This window comes from Siniperca chuatsi, linkage group LG21 (genome assembly GCF_020085105.1).
Source record: "Siniperca chuatsi isolate FFG_IHB_CAS linkage group LG21, ASM2008510v1, whole genome shotgun sequence".
In the NCBI taxonomy this organism is placed as follows: domain Eukaryota; kingdom Metazoa; phylum Chordata; class Actinopteri; order Centrarchiformes; family Sinipercidae; genus Siniperca; species Siniperca chuatsi.
Window position 1 is genome coordinate 4,490,443 of NC_058062.1, and position 16,572 is coordinate 4,507,014.

General features: G+C 39.2%; 1 protein-coding gene across 10 annotated transcripts in view; it reads left to right on the forward strand.

Annotated features, from left to right (window-relative positions):
* Positions 1–16,572, forward strand: part of mybpc2a (myosin binding protein Ca) — a 60,795-nt gene that overhangs the window by 15,200 nt on the left and 29,023 nt on the right. For 2 of the 10 annotated variants that reach the window (XM_044181429.1, XM_044181419.1), the window contains exons 2-11: positions 6,166–6,201; positions 6,401–6,409; positions 6,542–6,562; positions 10,804–10,821; positions 11,108–11,128; positions 14,015–14,029; positions 14,679–14,762; positions 14,898–15,046; positions 15,674–15,791; positions 16,027–16,075. In XM_044181429.1, coding sequence (XP_044037364.1) covers positions 6,166–6,201; positions 6,401–6,409; positions 6,542–6,562; positions 10,804–10,821; positions 11,108–11,128; positions 14,015–14,029; positions 14,679–14,762; positions 14,898–15,046; positions 15,674–15,791; positions 16,027–16,075 — 520 coding nt within the window. The remainder of the gene's footprint in view (positions 1–6,165; positions 6,202–6,400; positions 6,410–6,541; positions 6,563–10,803; positions 10,822–11,107; positions 11,129–14,014; positions 14,030–14,678; positions 14,763–14,897; positions 15,047–15,673; positions 15,792–16,026; positions 16,076–16,572) is intronic. The other 8 variants (XM_044181428.1, XM_044181427.1, XM_044181421.1 and 5 more) reach the window with 7 other exon arrangements.

The window sequence follows — 16,572 nt, forward strand, 5'->3', positions numbered from 1 at the left end:
CCCTTCGTTTTGGTTCTGAGTCACCATCTGCTGACACACACAAACTTTTAGCATCTAAAGTAAATATCATAGCTCACGAATGATACATGGATGTATTATGAGAAAAAGATCCAGTGTTTCTTTGGCTCTGGACTTTAAGGTTTAACTCCAACATTTTGCCTCCAGAGCAGCTCTGACTCCAAGAACTTGAAACTGCAATCAGCTACTTGTTGGATCTGCATGTAGTTACACTGACACACATGGGAACATGAGCTTATAGTTTCACCTATGACTGACACACTTGCCTAGTGTAGAGGGTGCAATGTAAAAGGACACCATGCTGCATTAACCAGGCTGCATTTGCAAAGTATGAGCAGAGGGAATTGGTGTTGTGCTCAGCCAGGGAGGAGGCCATGTGGGCTCCAGTCTCTAGTTAACACGTCTGCTGTTGCCATAGCTCACGGTTGTAGACACGCTTAAGTGACTTAATGTATTCAGCAGTCCTCCAACATCAAGATCCAGTAGAAACAAAAGCACTTAAGTGGTGCATTCCTTAGCAGCAGCAGCATGTATCAGTCTCTTAAAGAAACAGCTGCTCAACATCTAGCATCAAAACACACTTTCAAACAAATGCATATGAGGAATTTGTGCCCTTTTTGGCTTTGTTCAGCGATGAGAGAGAAAGATTTCAAGATTCAAATGTTTGGCTTGGCCTGACTCCTTTGGCTTAACCGACTGAACAAGCAGGAGACGTACGCAGCAAAAGAAGACAGGGAAATGTCAAGAGAGATTAATGAAGCACATTCCACAGAGGTTACCCTTCAAAAGCAAAAGAGAGAAGAGAGAGAAGAGAGAGAACAGAGAGAGCGAGAGAGAGAGAGAGAGAGAGAGAGAGAGAGAGAGAGAGAGAGAGAGAGAGAGACTGTGCAGAGAGGATAAGCACAGCAATGTAAATCTACTCACTGTTTTTCAGTATTATAAAGTGTTGCTGATATTTGTTTTCCAGTGTGTGGGGTAAAATAGTCCATAAACAACATCATACAGGTTGTTGGTTCTCATTGTAATCATTTCTGGCATATTAATTTATGAATAAATATCCGTCTTGCTGTACAGTATATAATATGATATGCATTTGATTATCACATGAGAGAAGAAATAGTGAAGAGACTGATCCCCAGTTAATTAAAGTTGTCTGGAAAGACTTTGTGTCTGGTACTGCAGGTCTCACTATGAAGACTCTACCGTTCCAGTTCACATGAGCAGGGGTTGCCAATAGCCACTATGGCTGATTAGAAATAGAGTGTACCAGCTACTTTTTACACCCAAACTTTTTAAATGGTTTTAGAGAATCAGATTTGAGACACATGTATAAAACCATTAGTGGGAATCCTGGATTCATACACTTTTCATGAAAACCATTGTGGCGACAAAAATGTCATATGTTGTTTCCAAATGTACCAACTGTAACAAAAGCCTAGCGAATGTTAAAGATTCTTAAAGCGGCTATAATCAATATTGTTCTATCAGCAATGGATCACATGACTACTTGTATGTGAAAGGGGTCACTCGTGGTGATTAACCCAAAGGGAATTTGGACTCTGCAATTTCCCTCAAATCTATGGAGGTTTGTTGCATCTTTCAGCTCATTGTTTTGGTTTTCTTGCCCCCCAACTTCACTCTCACTGCTCTCATAACATTGCTTTCAGAGGGAGGAGACAGCTGTTTTCAGTGCTGAAAAATATTTTTTTCTGCCCCCAAATGGTTATTGTAGGTTTAAGAAAATGTTGTTATCTTGGTTCTATATAATGACTCATGACAGCTTTAAAACACAATATGTATAACCTTATAACCTAATCCAGTGCAAAATATGTTGGAATTATTACTTAATCAGTTTATGGCCAGAGCTATATTGTAAGGCATTAGGCCCTCAAGTTGAAAATGATATCAGCGATAAGCTTTTGGAAATAAAAAGGGTCTATAATTATGATTCACAGAGCATTAAGTAATGTGTGTATTTAAAGGAAGTATTGAGAGTGACAGGGTCAGCGAAAACTGAGTAAATAAAATCATCTTTCAACAAGTATATAAATATAAACGGTGTATATCTCACCCCCCCCACTGAAGAACCCACTCCTCAGGCTCTTAATGTGAGGCTTCACGCCATCCTTGACTCCTGTTGGCCTGGCTCATTCTTCTTCTCTCTCCCCGTTTTAGTTTCCAACTCTTCGCTCTCCATCTTGCTTAACTCTTTTTTTTTTCTTCAGAAGAAAGTGGAATTAGATTAAAGTAGGACAAAGAAACGGTGGGACAAAAAAGTGCTGAGAGTAGGGATTTGCATTAAGTGAAAAGGAAGAAGGAATGGAGACTGCAAGAGACATTATCCATTTAACAGATACCTGGAAGACAGGGAAAACAGACGGCTGTAGAGGGAAATTATCTAGACCAGAGAGGGCCGTCAATGAAGCGTGGATGGTAATGACAGCGGAGATGGATCCACAGACAGAGTGTTCATCAGCTGTGCATTAGCTTCAGCATTAGCGCCGAGGGTTCAAGGTCACAGTTGTCCTGGTTGTGACTTAGCGGTTTGCTCACAGCTTTTCCCACGGAGCAGGACAGACAGGCCTGTGATAGAGGAAGACCTGACAGCAAACGGAGAGAGGACCTCATAAAGTGGGCTGAAGGAGAAACAAGTTACTTATGGATAATTAGAGGAAAAAAATACCTTTTTTTAAAAACTGCACTAGGCAAGTTTTTTCTTTTGTAAAAATACACCCACATCTTATCAACCTAAACCACAAAGTGGAGCTACAGTAGAGAACAACGTCACACCTTCACTAATTGAGATGCTTGATTTGCCCTATCTGCCCAAATTAAATATGAGCATCGGGTATGGAACTGATGAAACTTTCAGCCCTTTTTTGACCCGGATCATAGCTTCCCATCGTTTCCTAACATACTGGTCATTTGTAGTAATGCTAGTGGCATCGCTCTATGGATGCTCTTTGGTCCAGACTTGAATATCTTGACAACAATTGGGTGTACTGCCATGACATTTTGTACAGACATTCATGGTCCCCAGAGGATGAATCCTCCTGACTGGTGATTCCGCCTTTTCCTGTAGCACCACCAGCAGGTTGACATTTGTGGTTCTGAGTGAAATATCTTGAAAACTATTGGTTGGATTGCCATGAAATTTTGTACAGACATTCCCCAGAGCATGGATCCTACTGATCAAAATCAAAAGATACTTAAAGGACCAAAAATAAAAGTACTCAATATGCAAAATGACTCATATAGATAATATAGATTACATTACTGGATTATAACTATGACTGCATTGATGTGTAAGCATCATTATGTTGCAGCTGGTCAATGTGGGGGTAATTTGAACTACTTTATATATGGCTGGGTAACTTAACCTATAATAATATATCATAATTTATTCGTTGATTTATATTTTGTGTAAGTACAAAGGTCAAACACCAAAAGCACCCAAAACATGTCATTTTCAACATATTAACTAATGAGCACAAATTCAAACTTTCTCTTAAACAGAAGAATGCTCTGTTCAAAAAAAGATGGACTCACCATTGTTTGACTTTTTTACCTCTTCTATCCCTTTGCCATCCTTTTTTAAACATAAGTGCTCTGTATGCATTTTACATCACATCCCGTCCTTGTTATTTCTGGATATTCAAATAATTTGTTTTTCAAACACTTACCTCTCATTGCCACTTGGAACTGCCAACATAAAATGTACCTTGAACAGCTTTAAATATTTTCTCTGTGTGGTGTTTTTGATGTTGTGTAATAATTTGCATTTTTTTTCTCTCTGGTCATCTGCATACAATGTTTCACCTGGGACATACAGAAAATTCTAAAGCATTTGCCAGATACTCAACCTCACATTGTAAACTATTTACAAAACAGGCAATACTGAGCAGTGAAAAGCTTATAAATTAGATATGAAAGGATGATCCTGATAACATGTATAAAATCCCTGTGTAATCATCTGTAGAGGAGGCAGCAGTGACATTGACGGTCTACAAACTAAATTTACTTCACACAGAATGTGGCTGGAAGTAATAGAGGAAAATACACAGAGATTGCTGAGAGTCTCACCATCTTTCCTTGTTGCAGTGAGACAGCACCCTGCCGCAGGGTAAAAAGATCTCATATCTTGTGTTTGTTATAGCTAGCCTATGATGTTTTGTCGTCATTTTTTTAAAGTTATGATGTAAAGAAAAAGATTGTCAGTTGGAATATGAATTAGCCTTTAAATTGTTTTTTAACCATATCTCAGAAATTAGCAAGTCTAACCTCCTCTGGCTCTTCAAGGTGTTTTCCAGTTTATCGTGTGACCAAAGTATTTGTTTTATTCATATATAGTTTAGGAAAGCTTGCACACACTTTTGAGACTGCAGCATTTTGCATCAACCACAGTGGCAGCTTAAATCATCAGCATTGTTAAAAATGTTTAAAATGTCACACCACATATAGCATTCTCTCAAATCTTGACACAGACGAACCAGAACTCTCATTTGAGATCTTATATTGATGTGCAGCTGCTCCACTGACAATACATGAGGCTCTGACTGGGTATTTATACAATGACAACTGGGACTTTTACATGCAAACAAGCTTCATATAACCAGTATGACATTTATTTAATGCCCCAGTTGTCTCTCAGGGTGAGGGTTGTTGCTCAAAAACAAGCCCTCCTCCTGCTTCTGCTGTGTCATGACGAGTCACATATCAAATCCAGCTTGTAAACACCTTGACATCAAGGTAAAACAGCCATGAAAAACTGAAGACCACAGGAACGCCTAAGTAATCTGAAATTCAGTGACCGACTTCCCTCTGATTTACAGTAGAGAAGTGGGATAGATGCTTCAGCAGGACCCTGAAGAAGTTTTTACTGCCTGGTGCGTCACAGATCCCCTCTCGGACTGAAGTGCTGAGAGAGGCATTAACAGATTGCTGCCTGAAAAACAAACCTTATCCAAAATAGAAGTGTTGCCCCCCCCAATACCAGTATGCCAGACATAGTGTGCCAGCCTTGAGCACAAGCAGAGCGCCAAGGCCAAGCCTTGATATCTTAAACCCACTGTTAAGTAGACTCATGGGACACTGGGCCTGCAGTGCCAGTTGTGGCTTGTTGCTGGTGGTTTGGAGAGATGATAGCTTTCAACATGATGTCCTCATTCATTTCTGTGGCTGGGTCCTTTAATACGCTTTTCTGCCGTGACAGTACCTCCCTGGCAATGTAAGGCACCGAAACCTTTTTTAACATTTAAACAGGGGACCTAAAAGGGCTCAGACCTGCAAAATTATTGAATAGATGGTTAAGATGTGAATGCTGCCAAAGTTGAATTATTACTGTGCAGCTGTGTGCTTTAGTTTGTCTGGCAGACAGAAACTCATGCCTAATCTGCCATCTCATTAGACACCCTTGAGCTTCTAAAGTAACCTAGATCTGGGATCCTGGAACTTTGATGTACTTATCCTATCAAAAGCATTTTTGTCTTGAGGCCGCCCCTTTCAGAATTTTTTAAGCCCAATTATTCCTCATGATCTCTGAAAAACGTACTTATATTTATCTCAGCTTCACTGTTTCTGTAAACCATGCCTCATTTGAATCATGCACTATTCCCCTGTTGAAATCCAATATTCTCTCTTTTGCCAGAGGCAAACCCTACAGAAATCAAGAAGAGGTACATAAAGCAAGGTTGCCTGAATGTAGTTTCCCTGTGCGGGTACTTGTGGGTGAATGTGTGTTTATGCTATTAAAATAAAACTGTTTATTTAGAAGTGTATATTTTGTGCAGTTTTGTATATTTACTGTATAAAGGTGTCCGATTTCTATTTGTAGAAATGCAGTGTTTATCTGCTGTGTGGTTCCTCAGATTAACTGAAAGTATTTGTGTTCACATTGTACAGCAGAATGCATATATATATATATATATATATATATATATAGATAGATAAATAGAGCGAGGAAGTGCCCCCAGTGATGTATAGAAATAATTATTAGTTATTGTCTCCTGAGGATTCAGATCACAAGAACAGCTTACTGAGCCTCACCTCTGAAAGCTGTGACTATCCAAATGCTGTGCTGCTGGTGTTGTATGATATGAAATAATGAGGATGTACAAATTAATTTATATAATTGTTGTTTAATTGCAGCAGCCAAAGGCGATAAGGCTGCAGCAGCCCCTGCTGGTAAGTGTCTTCATGACATCTAATCTCAGCCCACAAGTTGTGCTCAAGAAATGCTATTTATTTTTGAGTAACACATACAGTAATCAGCTATTATACATTTAAACTACAATAACCACTGAAAAACAAATATTTTAATAAAAGCTTCTTAAAAACATTGTTTAATATTCATATACATTTTTCTTCTTTCTCTCCTTTTCAGACCAGAAGGGTAAGAAAAACACACTGCATTCAGTGTTTGTTTGTCTGTGTGTCCCATAGTTGTAACTGTCTATAGTCATCATCATCCTCATCCTCATCCTCATCCTCATCCACAAAATAATGTGTCTTTCCCCTCATTCAGAGAAGTCAGCAGAGGAGGAGGGTAAGACTTGCAGATGAAACAAACACAGAAGCAGTGAACTTCTGTGGTGATGGGACTGAGTGTGGAGATGCATGATGATACACACACACACACACACACACACGCACACACACACACACACACACACACACACACACACACACACACACACACACACACACACACACACGCACACGCGCGCTATAGTAGTTACTGTTCAGTGTTTCTTCAATATTCTTTTATTAGCACTGAGAATATGTTATGAGTTTATTTTAAGCACCAGAGACACTAATTAAATTAAGTGTTAGGAGCAAAATAGAAGGTGTTTAATTTGTGGGTAAGCGTCACATAAATGTATGAATGTGTGTGTGTGTGTGTGTGTGTGCACGTGTGTGTGCGTGTGTGTGTGTTTTTGACTTTCCTATTTTATCTTGGGTATACTTCAATCTGCAAATGCATACAGCACATGTAAATTAATCTTTCACATTTGTCCTTCAGCTGCCATTGTAAAAGTGTCTTGTTAGCAGTGTTAGCATCCCACATGTAAACCTTATGAGTGCTGACTGCAGCTAAGGGCTTTGGCCAATGCAATTCTTAGTTAAAATAAAGTGCAACTAAAAAAGTTCTCATTGCATTGAAACAATGTGGTATGTGCTGGAGGGAAAAAAACTCCTAATAACCACCTCTTTATTTAGTGTTTCTTATTTTATTTGAATGTCGAGAAAAATCAATGTCAAAACAATCTAAACTGTGACATCCCCTTCATTTAAAATCTTTTTGTAAATTTTATGGTCTCCTAATTTAAAATAATTTCCTAGAAGGTTTCCTGGAAGAAACTATGACATTTGGTACTAATTTTAGGTAAAATATTGCAGATACAGTGTTCAATTGGTTCGCTCCCAATCCATTAATTGAAATGAATTGTAACCTCGAGAGTCTGTACACATAAGGTCAGCTGAACATGCAAAAATGTGAAATTTATCTACAGACATGCATACTATTCAATAAAATCCAGTACGAAGAATAAGGTTACCAAAAATAAATGACTAATGAATGAGTAGCCTATTTAAATCGGCTTGTAATATATATTTGTTCATTTATATTTTTTGGACTTACATTCATCAGGTGACACAAACACAACTCCTAATACATGATAATGTTGCTCTGTAACTGCTGGATTAGTAAATAAACAACTGCTAACATGTTCACTATATCAACTTAAAAGGTGATATGTCAATGTTGTGTTTACAGCATGGTTCCGCTGCCCCCAATCGACAAAAAAAAAAAAAAAAGTCTTTCTCTGGAAATCAACAAACTCAACAAAATTCGTAACTAAAAGAGCTTTGTCTCATTTCCCTGTAATTAGTACCAAAGCACATCATTATTTCCAGGAAACTCCTAGAATTACAGACCCATAGAATAATGTCTTACCATTTATTTATTTATAATAATTTTGAAACATTCTGATGCAGTGGTACGTAGTAGAACTGGCATGGAAATACTGGCGGGTTCGCCAGTGATTTGTTGTTCCCTGGACTTTTGTTGTGTGTTTTTGATCGTCACTGCGGTCACCTCATGATCAGTCAATGTGTTTCCCAACCTGCTGTGGGTTGCAAGATGATACTGTTTTGTATGTGTGAGAAAGAAGTCTGTGATAGATTCAGAATGGCAGATTGCTCCTCTCACTTCAGTTCCCTGTGTGCTTGAAATCCCTGACCTTTCAAGTCCAATCAATAATTGAGGGTAATGCATTCAGCTAAATGTGTGAAATAATTGTGTGTGGGTGTAGTAGCCAACAGCAGAGGAGCTGCATGATGTGTGAAATGTATGTACGGTATGTATATATCCGGTAGAATCGTGCATTATGCTGCACCACTTCACATTTTAATTGTCAAGCACTAGCATACAGAATGTATATGCATGTTTATGGAGATTTCTTCTGCCATTAGCACATATTCGGTAATAAGTAACGAGTCCCCTGAGAGTAAAATGTACTTTGTTGTATATTTATGTGTAGAGTCCATTTGTGAATGTGTACAGTTTCAGTTCACCTGGTTGGATGAAATGTCAATTCATATTTTGGAGCAAAGGTAATAGAGGGAACAAGCCAGAAAGTTGCACGTGTTTCTGTGTGGGTGTGTATTTTCAATGTGCAGTCGCTATCATTCGAGATGAATTATTGCATAAACTTTCTGTGGCTCCCAGAGAGTGATTAAATGTGTGTGTGTCTGCAGGTGCAAAGACGAGGTAGAGCATTGAGTTATACTAAAACTCCAACTCATTTTTGCTCAGTCGCTGTCTTTGAAGGCCACACTGGCCAACCTACAGTAGTATCCCAAAATAATTTATTATAACCAAAGATCAATGAAAAGGCTAAAATAACATTCGACCTGAAAGAACATGGCTGACACAACTTTAGTCTACTCTTAACTCCCTGACCTTTTGTTTTACCTGCCATAGCTCACAGCTCATGTCATATTTCAATGAAGCCCTAAACCGCTTTGCTAATTTGTACCTCAAATCCTCGTTCTATTGTGTCCACTGTGTTTCAAGAACTTGCTGCCACCACCTCCCTCTGATCTAGCCTAGAACACGTTCTGCAGTCTTGTTAGCCCGGTATCCCTGGAAGCATTTCAAAGACATTGGCTGATATACACACAGGGTTGGCAGCTCGATCCCCACCTCCTCTTGTCCACATGTTGAAGTGTCCTTGGGCAAGACACTGAATCCCAAATTGCTCCCGATGGTCAAGCCAGCACTTTGTATGGTAGCTTGCTGCCATCGGTGTGTGAGTGTGAATGTGAGGCAAACTGTAAAGTACTTTGATTAAAAGCGCTATAATAATGCAGCCATTTACCATTTATATACAAGAGCAAGACCATGTTTATTGTATAGTGTTACTGTTGGCTTCAGATAATCAGGGCTACTGGACCACCAAGCAAGGGCCACACTGCAGATTATGGTGGTGGCCAGTTTCTAAGTTAGCAAGTGTAAGTCAGCTGTCAGTTAGCAGAGCTAAAATTTTGGACCTGATTTGGTGGACCAGTGGAAAAATGACCTGAAGTTGTGAATATATAAGTTATTTATTTATATTAATTTATGTTTTATGTACATCAAGTAACCTAACAAGGTATCAACACATGGTTGAGGTTGAGCTAGTCTGTTTGGTAAATGTGTTTAATTTGTTTGTTTGTTTGCTGTTTTTTGTTTTGTTTTTTAATCTTGAGAATTTGATATGGTGGTCATTGTTAAGATTGTGTGTTTGTTTGGTTTTGTTAAGTGTATGTTATGTCTGTTGACAAACATTTGGAAAATGAAAATAAAATTAAACAAAAAAAGAGGGGAAAAAGAAAACATACCCAAACTGGAGGTGTGGAGTGAGACAGAAGTGAGCTCACTAGACCTGTGTAGCCAGCTCCTCGTCTCTGCACACCAGAATCTCGGCAGTCGGGTTGCATTGTGGATAATGTAGACACCAGGTTTTGACAAGGAAGAAGAATGCATGGAATAAAAAAGATGATATCTCCGGTTCTGCTGGATCGATTTTGATGTTTTTTTCCTGAAAACTGTCCATCGTAAGTCAGACATCTGTGGAGTACTCTTTTAACAAGCAGCTGTGGTCGAAAAGCACTTAACAGTTCACACTCCGTCATGCCTCTGAAAATACATTATTTTGTGTTGATTTGGATCCGGTCCAAGATCAAGTATCGGATACTAGGAACCAAGTGGAGCCATTAAGACCTGGAGTCAATCTAAAGAGAACAGAAATTTTGCATGGCAAATCAGTAACTCAAAGTTGCAACTTATATAGATATTCTATCACATTTTGAATACACACTTGTAAGAGGAAAACCACATTATTTGAAGTGATTTCAGGAGGTCATTGTGTTGTGTTACCCGGCAATAAACGTTTTCAAAATAGCTGCTGTTCCCATTTACATTATATGTCACTTTCAGTGGCAGAGAAGCAGCCTGCTGTAGAGGGTACGCACTGTCCTGGCTAGATAGTTTTGTATGTGTGCGTGTGTGCTCATTGTGGCTTTACTCATCTGTTAAATGAAATACATCGATTTATCTCTAAAATGATCAATATAACTCACAGAGTCATGGCTGGCTTATGAAGCTAAGCGTTAGTCTGTCATACTCGTGTGTGTTTATGTACAGTATGCATATGTACAAAATGCTTGCAGTGCATTACATCTGCATTACCACTCATTTGGTCCAGTTCATCTGCTTAACCTGTGCTTATTCTTCATTAACAGATGTCCAGCCTGCTGTAGGTAAGCGCTTTGCTTTGTCATTAGCGTATTTGTCTGTGTATAAGTGTTTGTGTGTGTGTGTGTGTGTGTTCAGTTTCAGCCTGTCTAAATATATTGTAGTTGTCTCATTGAATAGGCTTATACATTGTCTTTAATCCAATCTTTGATGAACAGCTTTTTCATTCATAATCACACATACACACATCTCTGCAGTCTGAGGAGACTAGTGCAGTACTGTGGGAAGTGATTTAACCCTTCATTGTCCACATGACTAATTTCCATATCCCAACTGTTTCTTTTCATTCAGCAAACAATGAGCCTAGGGATGGTAAGGAAAAGACACACCACACTATTTCCCAGCCTGCTTGTGCTTTCTGTTTTCATGCTTGTTTTGTGCCAACCACCTTGTGTGTTAGCGGACATCTGTTACTGAGTGTGACAGACTGAACCTCATCCTTCCAGAAGCCTGGGATTGCTCTGGTGATGGCCATCACTGATGCTTAAGATCGAAGGTTTTCACTCAGCAGACAGATTCATTATAGCTTATGAAGATTGTCATTTTTGCAGAGATATAGCCTTTAAAATTTCTGGACATTGGGTATAACAATAATCACAATAATAACTGTATTCATGTAGCAAACACAAGTGACAAAGTGCCTCACAGTGAATAGATAAAGGAAAGTACAAGAAAAGAATGAAAACAATGCAAAGACAACTTAAAAGTAACTCAAGTCGTAGCAAATTCATCAGATAAACTGTCAGATGAAACAAACTGATGATAAGATAAGTAAATAAAATACAGATATAACAGACAACAGAGAGGTTTATGACAGTGGCTTGCAATATAAACATGCTTTCAAAGTGATTAAAAGTGTAGTGGTTAGATTGATTCCACCAAAGCATCCGAGAGAATGTTTGAGAGTGTTTCATTGTGAAGTGAACTTGACTCTGAAATGAACTGATGAGGTCTGGTTTATAAAAAGTGATATATCCTGCCTGTACTTATGCTGGGTATATATCATATGTGTTATACATGGATATACTACAATATGCTACTGCTGAATAATATTACCAATAATGCAGTTGTTCATTTCTTCATGTACTCTATGTACAACACGAGCTTGAAGGAATTTTAGACACTGTGTGTTCTGTCTGGTGGTGCTCCGATGATAAATTGATGATATACTGAATAAGTAATAACTGTGAAATTACAGTACTATACATTCTATGTATAGTAGTATATTTTATGGTTGGAATGGATAGATTAGTTACTATTTTAATGTAGTAATACCCAGTCTGGGATAGAATATTTAATAACCTCTTATTCTACGGGTCCATAAATTCCTAATCATTTCCTAATAATTCCCTAGGAAGGTTCCTAGAAAGAACTATGCAATTTGGCACTAATTATAAGTAAAATACAGATGACGTTCAATTGGTAAACAACCAAATAATCAATTCCAATTGAATGCTAAGTAACAGTAGTGTAATTTAGACTCTTTTAGTCAGTGTATAGCAGGTGAAGCTGAACAATGTGCAATTTTTCTACAGGCAAGTATGTAATTCAACAAAGAATAGTTTCCAATAATCAGTGAATAATGAATAAACATTTTTGTGAGTTTAAATGAAGCAGTTCTTTCAATTCCTCTGGAAAATCATAACTCATTTAAAAATCAACTCAAATAACTAAACTAAACAAGTCCTCCAAATTAAATGACACAATATGTTGTTGGTCCATGCCCTCCAGAGCGACACAAAGAGTTTTCTGATCTGACACCCCCATCGGCAGGACGACATCATTTATCTGTGCCTTCTAAAACCGTTACAAATTGAAAAATATATCGGTTTTATGATGTGACAACACTATGGTTAAAGTTTGGTTAGGTTTAGACTCAAAAACAGCTTGGTTAGGTTTAAGGAAAGATCACGGTTTGGGTTAAAATAAGTCCTTTGTTAAGGTTAGGTGACCCTCGTTGTCATGGTTACAATACAAGTAACCAATGTTGACTGTTGGTGGGAAACAGGACATGAATAGCAGTCTCCCGTGTTAAAGCCAATCGACAAGAGTCAGAATTCCTACGGCCACTAAAGGGCTTTGTCACTTGAACGTAAAAATGTCGTTTTGAGAATTTTTCTCTTTCTCTCTTTCTCAGACTTAACTAGTCTCGAACTCTGTCTCTAGTTTTCCTAAAACTTGTACCAAATTACATAGTTCCTTCCAGGATAGTTTCTTGAAATGATTAGGCAATTATGAGGAAATACCGGGTTGGTAGTATAAAGCGTTACTGAATATTTATTGTCGGGTTGTTATAAATTGTCTTCTTTACCCAAAATATGAATAGGGTCTGTAGGGGTGTTTCAGTCAGTCAGTCCCCGCAGGCTATTGTACAACATCCAAAACTTCCATTCCCAGAGCCAAGGACAGTGAGAGAGTTATTTCACTTGCAAACCTCATCCCAAACACAACAAGTGTCCAATGTAACAGTGTAAGAGTGTAAACATTCAAAAGTGTCCCCTGGGTGCCATTCCAGGATCAGCTTTACCCACTTAGCATTCTAACTGAAACCCTTTAAATCATCTTGAACATCTGAACTTGGATCTGTCCTCAGGGGCACTTTTGATTAAAAGATCAAATTAACTGAGACCATAAAAGCAGAGAGAGAGGAAGAGGCGCAGACGGTGTGGCTCTCTGATTTTATGGAGGCGCATGACCTTATTTGACACGTGACCCTGGATCCATTCTCTCAGCAACTGCTCTCGTCCAATGGATGTCCACCCAGGGCCCTACTCACTCTACTTGATTGGTGGTCCGATGTGCCTTTATCTTTACCTGCTGCCTGTCCATAAACCTTCTTTTCCTGTAACACTTAAAGTATGTCTGACTCAGGAAGTGAGAGAAACAAGAGAAACAGTTAACAACCTCCTGACTTCAGCACAATTAAAGGGATTTTTGAACTTGATTGTTGAAGACATAACTCATTAACAGTTGTGTGTTTTTTGTAAAAGAAAAAGCAGGATTTGTTAATTAGAGTCAGAGAAAGAAAGATGCGTTTTTTGGAGTGTGAGAGCACGCTGATTTAACGTGTGAGTGTTCCCCACCTGAAGTCAAGATTATCATTTGGCCAATTAACGCTTGTGTTTAACAGCACAGCACAGATACTGTACAGACTGACGTGTTCCTCGCTTTCTCTTTCTTTTTCCCCCTCCGATGCAGAGTTGCCTCCTGATGGTAAGAGAAATGAATATGTTAGCGTCTCTGTAAAGCACATCAACTGACAAGCAAACACCTTACAGAGGTTACATCAATTTACTTGCAAAAGAAACAAGTGAACGGATAAAAGAGCAGCTCGTTTTCTATCGCCAAGATAAGAGTGAACAGATTCAGCTTATGTTCTGTCACAGTGGCAGAAGATGTGTGCCCTAATGTGATGTCTTCAGAGGTGATCTGAGGAGTTTCTTTATTCCCTCGGGCCAGTCTGTTCTAGGGGGCTCCTTGGTCGCCTGTCATTTGTCACAGGGTCCCAAATGGTTTATACAGCGTAACAGCAAAGGCACTGTGCAAACTCGCTGAATGGTTTTGCCTCACACACTGTTTCTCAGTTTTAGAGATAAATATCCGTACGAAAGGAATATATCCCTGATCTCAGAGAGTGGAATTTAGTGGTTTGAAATTATACTAATAAAGTTTCCCAGATGATCAGCAAATAGACATTTCACCGTAAAAGCACCACAATTAAGAAGGCCGCTGATTTGGTGGTTTGCTTGGTCCATTTGTCTCCTGTTGACGTCTACAATTTGTTTGTCTTTATTTGAGTGGTGCCAGATTATGATTTACAGCTTTAATTTGTCCACTTTGGTTCATCTATTAAACATCACAGAACATGTACCAGGGGAGGATCCCCAGCTGTCCGAGCTGACTGGCCTGTTCGTGATGAAGCCGGAGAGTGTCACAGCAACAAAAGGTCTGGAAAAATGATACGCCATAAAAATCCTGAATTATATCCAAAATTAAAGGAGTGGCCCACTTAATGCCAAATTCTTGGAATATAGTTCATCTATTTTAATTACTTACTGTGTCTCATTTTTGTTCGTGGCAGGCAAGGACATCACGTTTGTGGCTAAAGTTGACTCCTCAAACCTGTTGAGGAAGCCAAACATGAAATGGCTGAAGGGGAAGTGGCTGGACCTGGGCAGCAAAGCTGGGAAGCACCTGCAGTTCAAAGAGTCCTATGACAGGAACACCAAGGTATGTATGTTCACACTATATGTGTTAATATAACCCTTGTACATTCATTGTTACAGAGATTATTAGCCATGCTAACAACGTGACTCTAAGGATGGGAATATTTGTGGATCAGTCGGTAAGGACCACATTTCCAGGCTGACATATCACAACAACTATTAGATGGATTACCATGAAATTTTCCCACTTCTGTGACACAGATACATTTGTTGTGCAGGTTATGCACAAGATGGAAGCACAACTTGTAATTAACAAAATGCCAAAATAAACAGTAGAATTTTAAATCATACTGAATTGAAAAAAAAGGTGCATTCCTAAAGATGCAGTAACCTATTTTGTTGTTTTTGCATTGAATTGTGTGCAGAATGGTTAAAAACCTGGAGGGAATGATAAATGTGTAATCAAACAAACTGCATTGACCAACCAGCTGACTGAGTGACACTCTAATAAAAGCCAATATCGGCCCGATGGCTTTATCTGCAAACCAGTATCGATCAAACTGTGTTGTTTGTATACTTGTGTGTTTGTGAGCACGTATTTGTTCATCTGTGTGTGTGTGTGTGTGTGTGTGTGTGTGTGTTCTTTTAATAACGTGTGTTCCTAGCAAATCATCCCCTCTCTCTCTGTCAGATCTACACTTACGAGATGAGCATCATCAAAGTAGTGGATGGAGACGCAGGTGGCTACCGCTGCGAGGTCACCTCCAAAGACAAGTGCGACAGCTGCACATTTGAAGTCTCCGTGCAGGGTAGGTCTGGAGACAGACAATCACATTATTGTCATCTTCCATTCAGCATATCCACCATTACTATGTAACTGGCTTTGTCAGCCAATAACTCGGTGAGTGCGATACACATTAGGTCCTATCATTTAGTGGCCTAGTGAGGTCATCAGTCCATTATTCCTCTGCAGCTCAAGCTCGCTGTGTAATGAATTAACCTAGCTGAGCTCTCACCAGTCTTTCTCCTTCTGTCTGGTTTTAGCTGTACAAGAGGAGCAGCAGGACAACATCTTGGAGGCATTTAAGCGATCGTGAGTGTCAGTGTCGGCGAGGGTCTACTCAACATGTCACCCATCACACTGTCTCCCATATGCTCCTCTGTAGATCGCTGCCTCTGGGCATCTGTCAGTCTCAACGAGTGTCTCTGCCTGTGTGTCTGTGTATCCCTCAGTAGTAGCTGACTTTGTACGAGTCAGTCTGTCTGCCATTTTTCTCTTTCTGTCACGTCTCAATGCGTCTGCCGCCTTGGTGTTTTGCTTCACCTGGAGTCCCTCATGGTTTAGCATCTTATGTATTTCGTCACATGTCTCTTTGACAGTCTCTGAAGGTACTTTTTTTATATATATCTGTTTCCCTCACTGTCTATATCTGTCTCTACTTCTGCTTGTGTGAAGTGTATCTATGTATGTATCCCCTGACTGTAGCTTTTTTAATGAGTTTTTTGTTTGTTTCAGCTGTTCTCAGCCTGTACAGGCTACTGTATGCGTGCTGTGTCATCGTAAATCAACCGACAACTTCGCACTGAGTC